The following is a 6,000-nucleotide window of genomic DNA, read 5'->3' on the forward strand; positions in this document are numbered from 1 at the left end:
ACTAGCTGTGACATCCTTCCTTCAAAAAGGCCACACCTACTCCAACAAGGCCACACCTCCTAATAGCGCCATTCCCTAGGAACCTATAAGAGCCATTTTCATTTAAGCAGCCACATCCATTACATTCCAGCTGGTTCTGCCCATAAGTGTATGGATATGGGAAACCTATAAGTGTCCACATCCTCATAGAGGAATGATTCTCCCTATCTCTTGACTCTCAATTGCTCTTCAGTGAGGGTTAGAGTCTGGAGATCATCTAGACATCTGTGTCAGAATTTGAACAGGTAACTACAGTTGCTGTGAGTTCATGAAACTGCCCACCTTTTATATGTTGTATGGAACAAATACAAAGTGACATAGAAAACACTGGTCTGATTCCTAATACAAGATGAAGGGCTTTGTGTACAGAATCTCATACACTCAATAAAGTTACATAGAACTTCTAGGAGATTCTTAATATGTAGATGTTGAGTTATTAATATATCACCTTTGCTCTTTGTTGAGAATTTTAGTATGTGGAAGCTGTACTTCATGTTTAATGAGGACACTAAAAACTTTTTTCAATACTTTTTTCTAGAGACATTTGTACCTGCTGCCTTAGACACCAGTTTATTGAGACAGATTGCACATTTTCCCCATAATTACTTGTCAGAACTCATTGGCAGGTGGACATAGTGGGTGTGAACTGTCTATTTATCTTAATTATGGCTGACTGGAGATTGCAGCTAATGACATGTCACTGAGAGTATGACTATATTTAAAGATAAGATAAATTGTTTCTTTTCACCAGGATGTCTGTTCAAAGCTACAGCTTCAATGTGTACTTATTTGGAAGTGCTCTGGAAAATGTAAGATGATTTCAGCGAGTCTTTCAATACTTCTTAAGGAGTAGAGCCTAAGAAATCTGCTCCACCCTTGGAGACTGAGCCTTGTTACTTACCTGGGTAAGAGGAGATGGCGTTGATGTGGGCTGCTCTGATGACACCCACCCGGGTGCCCCGGTTACTCTTCATACACATGCAGATGCATATGGCGATTCCCGCAATGACCCCCATGATGAACACGATTCCAAACACAATGCCTGCGATTGCGGTGCCCCTGAGAAGGAAAACAAGAGCACATCTGCCTCAAAGGTCTGAAAGGAGTTGAGCCATGACCGCTGTCTTTTAGCTTTAAAGCCATGGCGTCTGAAGCCAGACTACCTGCTAACTGCAGCTGGGGCGCCCCAAACAAATTGCACAGACTCTCAGTTTTGTCACTCTTGAAATGACAGTCAGCTTGGTGTTTATCAGCCTCTCCTGCCAGATTCCCTGTCATGGATTTGTGCTCTCGACTCATTTGCCAGATAAATAGATTCCTACTGCCAGTGAGAGCTGTGAGCATCTAGCCCACATCTTCTATGATTAACATCTCCGTCCCAAAGCAAGGTATCTTGCAAACCAAAAAGGTTGGAATGTTGGAAATGACAGTACGTGTGTGTCATGTTGTATGACGGTCCCTGAGGCAGCCTTGTTGCATTCTGAGAACACTCGTGTTTTTACAGTGTACATGGGGATGTTGATATGTACACGTTACCTAGAGACCATTTGCTTCAAAGCCTATTCTTGCACCAATCGATCCTCAGGTGCACTTTTGAAATCTGTAAGTATTCTGAAAAGTAAAAGTACAGACAAAGGGCCTGAGGTGGTGTTGCCCAAAAGACATTTCATCTCTAAGAGTCTCCTCCAACTCACTTAAAAAAACAGAAAGCCACTGAGGAGTCAGTCCCAAACACTCTTATTTCTTCCGGGGATTTTCACTTTGCTATGGAATCACAAGGCTGAGCGGGAGGCAAATTTGCAAGTGTTCCTATTAGTAATTAAAGAATGGCTGAGTCTAGTCATTTAATAAATATTTCTCTGCAGAGAGAAAGATTTGTAGGAGGAGATAATTTGAAGGAAGAAAATGAAAAGTTATCTGGAAATCACCTTTGTGCTGTAATTTTTCAGTTTTAAATAAGATTAAACCAAGGGGGGGGGTGTTAATTTATGCTCCGGAAATAATCAATGGCTCACTTATTTAAGCAGAGAGTCTCCAAAGTGTATGTTCTGCAAACTGTTAAAATATCAGATTGGAGCAAACTCATATTCATGAATCCTCCTTTCTCAGACAGAAGAAAGTGGGAACTGAGTTGCATTTTGTCCCTCTGTTGACAGTTCTGGCAAAAGTGTCTTGCTGGTTGATGCAGCAGTGCGTTAAATGAGGTTGGTGAGTGTTTCTAGATGAAATCACAATTCTGGTGTCCTTGTCCTTTTGCTGCCCACTAGCAACTGTAAATTAGTATAGTTGAAGTATGCAGTTTGAGGCACCATTTATTCTGCCATCAGTTGGAACAAAGAAAGAGCACCACAGTGTTCTGGATTGAAATAACTTGGTCAGGAAGGAGAGAAGCTGTTAGCCTGGACCGTTCAGCATCTTTACTCCTTGAAAAAACTTTTAGGATCTTTTTCTCCCCTTGAAAGAATGTTTTGCAAGGTGGGCATATATCTTCCTCCTTTAAGTTTTTATATTGGAATAATTATAAATTTGGGGAGACTGCAAAGGTCTGGTGTGACTTTCACTCACTTTCCTCCAATGCTTGCCTGGTAGGAAACTACAGAATCATATCGAACCGAGAAAACTGACATCGGACTAAAGACTGCAGAGTTCTGTGTCAGAATAACATATGATCCGCATGAATACCACAGCCAGCGATGGGCAATAGAGACCCATCACCCCAAATGTGTACCTGTGTCATTGCTGTATAGTTAGATCCATTCTGACTTTTCCTCTCCCTCAGTACTCCTGGGGATAGGTAGCTTCACATACATGGCTGGAAGTGTTGTGAGCATATGATTTAAAATTTTGTATGGCATGAAGGTAGAGGAGCAACTATCTGAAAAAGGGGAGCGGTGGGAATGGAGAAAAGATGGTAAAGGGTGATGAGGGTGGATATGGCCGAAGTACATTGATATGTACGTTTGAAGATATCATAGTGAAATCTACCATTTCATATGCTAACTACAGAAGTTGGTCAGAAGAACACAAATACACACACACCCTAAACAAAACTGGTTCAGAGAGTTCCTAGGCTGGTATACACACTGAGGTGCTGGGACAAGGGTGTATCAAGAATAAGCGTTGTTACAGAACCCCAGACCTTAGCACAACTGCCAAGTCAGAGGAACATTTAGGTCTGGGAACCCAGCGTGCAGGCAGCACAACCTGCCAAATGAGAACAAAGGCCTAATCCATCACAGTTCGTAGTTCCGGGAAAGTCCCGAAATATATAAGCCTTGCTTTTTGGCTTCTATAGTTCTCATTCTGGCCAGCTGTCATTGCTAACTAGGGTGTGTCAGTCCAGGATGTGAACTTTGTGCTTAAAAGTTCACCCTGGAAAATGCTGGGGACTGCACCAGGGTCCTGAATACCCTAGCTTCTGGGAAGCTAATAAAGACTTGCTGTTGGCTTGAACCTGTGTCTGAGTGGTCTTCTCAACATCACAACAGGAATGAAGCTCTGAAAGTGCCAGCTCCCCTTCCCAACACTTCACTTTATGCATCTTACATCTGGTTCCTTCTGATAGTAGTCAATAGCAGTAGCATACACCAGTAACAGCAAGTATGTGTTTCTTTGAGTTCCGTTGAATGGTTCCTACAAATGCCCAAGACCCATAGTAGGGAAGAAGGGATATTTTTAGCCAAGGCACAGGGAAATGTTGCTCACCCTACAACTGGAGATTTGCATCTGGCATCAGAGGCTAGGAAAAACTTATGGGATTGAGCACCTACACTGAGGAATCTGAAGCTAATTCCAGTTAGTTAATACAACAATGGGATGGCATTGTTGGACAGCAGGGCATGGTGGCACGTATCTATCTCCACATCTAGACTGGAGGATTAAATGTCAAGGCCTGCCTGGGCTACATAGTGAGTCCAGACAGCCTGGGCAACCTAGTGAGACTTGTTCTCCAAATAAAACTTAAAAGTAAAGCCAAGCTTAGGAAAGTTCAGCAAAGCAATTCCATACCATGGGCGAGGCCCGGGGCTCAATCTCCAGTATTGTACACACATACACTCATGCATGTGCACTGTGTGTGTGTGTGTGTGTGTGTGTGTGTGTGTGTGTAAGAGGAGTAGAAAGTTGCTTCCTTTACCTTGTTAAAAACAGGACAAAACCCAAAAACAAAACAATGAAAAAACTCAACAACCCTAGAACTAAATTATTGATTAAACAAAATGACATTTTATAATCATGAGTGTAAATGGGTCTTAATGATAACAGGAAAGTCGCTTATAACAGGGCTCAGAAATAACACTTTCTACTCCTAACATAGCTTTTCCTGTTTAAGATAGAATCTGATAAAACGCTGTGATAATATTTACAAGGCACTTTTCCTAAGCTCAGCTTCACCATAGCAATTTAGTATAGATATCTTGACATTATTTTCCTATTAAGTGATATTTATGTAAAATAGTAAATACAAAAAATTGTGTAATATTTCCCTTCTTCTCTGACATGACTCAATTTGTAGATACATAATACAATATAATACAATACTTATGACTAGTCTGTGTAGTAATTTAATGACATCAATCACAACAAGGCAGGAAAGTAAAGAGAAGCCTTAGAAAAGCAAAGGCCCTTGTGGAAAATATGAAGATTCAGAAAAAAATTGCTAGGAAAATCTTTACATATAGACATAAGAATTTCTAAGAACTGTTGTGAAAATCTGTGTGTGTGTGGGGGGGAGATGTAGACAACATCTACCTCTCCACCACATAAGTCCTCATGACAAAACACAGAATAATTGTACCAAAGTTCACTGGGAGAGCGAGTACGTTTATGGAATTATTTATAGAACAATGAGTGAGGGGTTAAGGGCAAGAGTATGGGACATCTTAAAGCAGCCACACTGGAGTGTCTGAATCCAGCATGGATGATGACTTTCCCACTCTGGGAAGATAGAGCCCCTTCCATTATTCTTCCCAGCTTTCCATTTCTGACCCCTGTCTGAGGCCACATGTAGTTAGGTCAGAGTTGCCTTCAACTGTTTGGATAGAGGACTATACATTTGGATAAGGGTTCTCTGACCCTTCCAACCTTTCATTCTATGAGGAAAACCCAAGACTCAGTGAGCCTAGCTGTGATAATCCTTGGCAGGTAAACCCAGCTGAACTCAGGATGCTCCTGTATAACAATAGCAGTAGGTAATTTTGTTTTTCTAAAGACAGAGCTTGCTGGAAAAATAAATCAACCAAACTTTCCCAAGAATAAATTTAAAATGAGTTCATTTCTTATTATAACAAATTAAAAGTGAATCAAATTGTTTAACCTTTTCTTGTGGAAAAGAGTATTAAGTGGCCCAACTTGTTTATGATAATCTGTACGTGATGTGGTAGAATAGTGCACAAAAATCATATTCAAACATAAAGGCTTATACATTAAAAAGAATGGAGTATGATAAAATTCCCCAATGGAATATTCTAATTCCCCAGTACTCTGGGGGTTTTGAGCACCACATTATAATAATATCCTTCAAAGCCAATATTTTAGCAATTTATAATAATGTATATACTTTAATAAAATTTCAGATTCCCCAATGTAAAAGGAATGAATTTATTCTCTTCTATGATGTTTCGCTAAATCATCACAGTGTTAGAAGACTAGGGAGACAAGTGGCTGGAGTCATAACTCAGCAGTCGAGCACACTTCCTGCTCCTGCAGAGGACCCAGGTTCATTTTCCAGCACCCCAAAGTGTCTGCAACTCTAATGCCAAGGAATCCATAGCCCTCTTTGTCCTCCATAGGCAGCTTCATGCATTCAGTGAACACACACACACACACACACACACACACAGGCATCACACATGTACGGACGCAAGCACACACAGGCACATGCGTAGGAAAACTAGTCAGTAGAGAATAGTTTTCAATTCTAACAGCATTAACTTTCATAACTTCCAATAATGCCTGTCAGGC

The 6,000-nt window shown here is 40.9% G+C and overlaps 1 protein-coding gene across 1 annotated transcript in view; it reads right to left on the minus strand.

The window, feature by feature from the left end:
* The window catches only part of Cyyr1 (cysteine and tyrosine rich 1), an 86,721-nt gene that overhangs the window by 15,090 nt on the left and 65,631 nt on the right, over nt 1-6,000 (minus strand). Inside the window, exon 3 of the mRNA XM_051191799.1 lies at nt 941-1,098. Within this exon, the coding sequence (XP_051047756.1) occupies nt 941-1,098 (158 nt within the window). The remainder of the gene's footprint in view (nt 1-940; nt 1,099-6,000) is intronic.

This window comes from Phodopus roborovskii, unplaced genomic scaffold, assembly GCF_943737965.1.
Source record: "Phodopus roborovskii unplaced genomic scaffold, PHOROB, whole genome shotgun sequence".
NCBI lineage: Eukaryota > Metazoa > Chordata > Mammalia > Rodentia > Cricetidae > Phodopus > Phodopus roborovskii.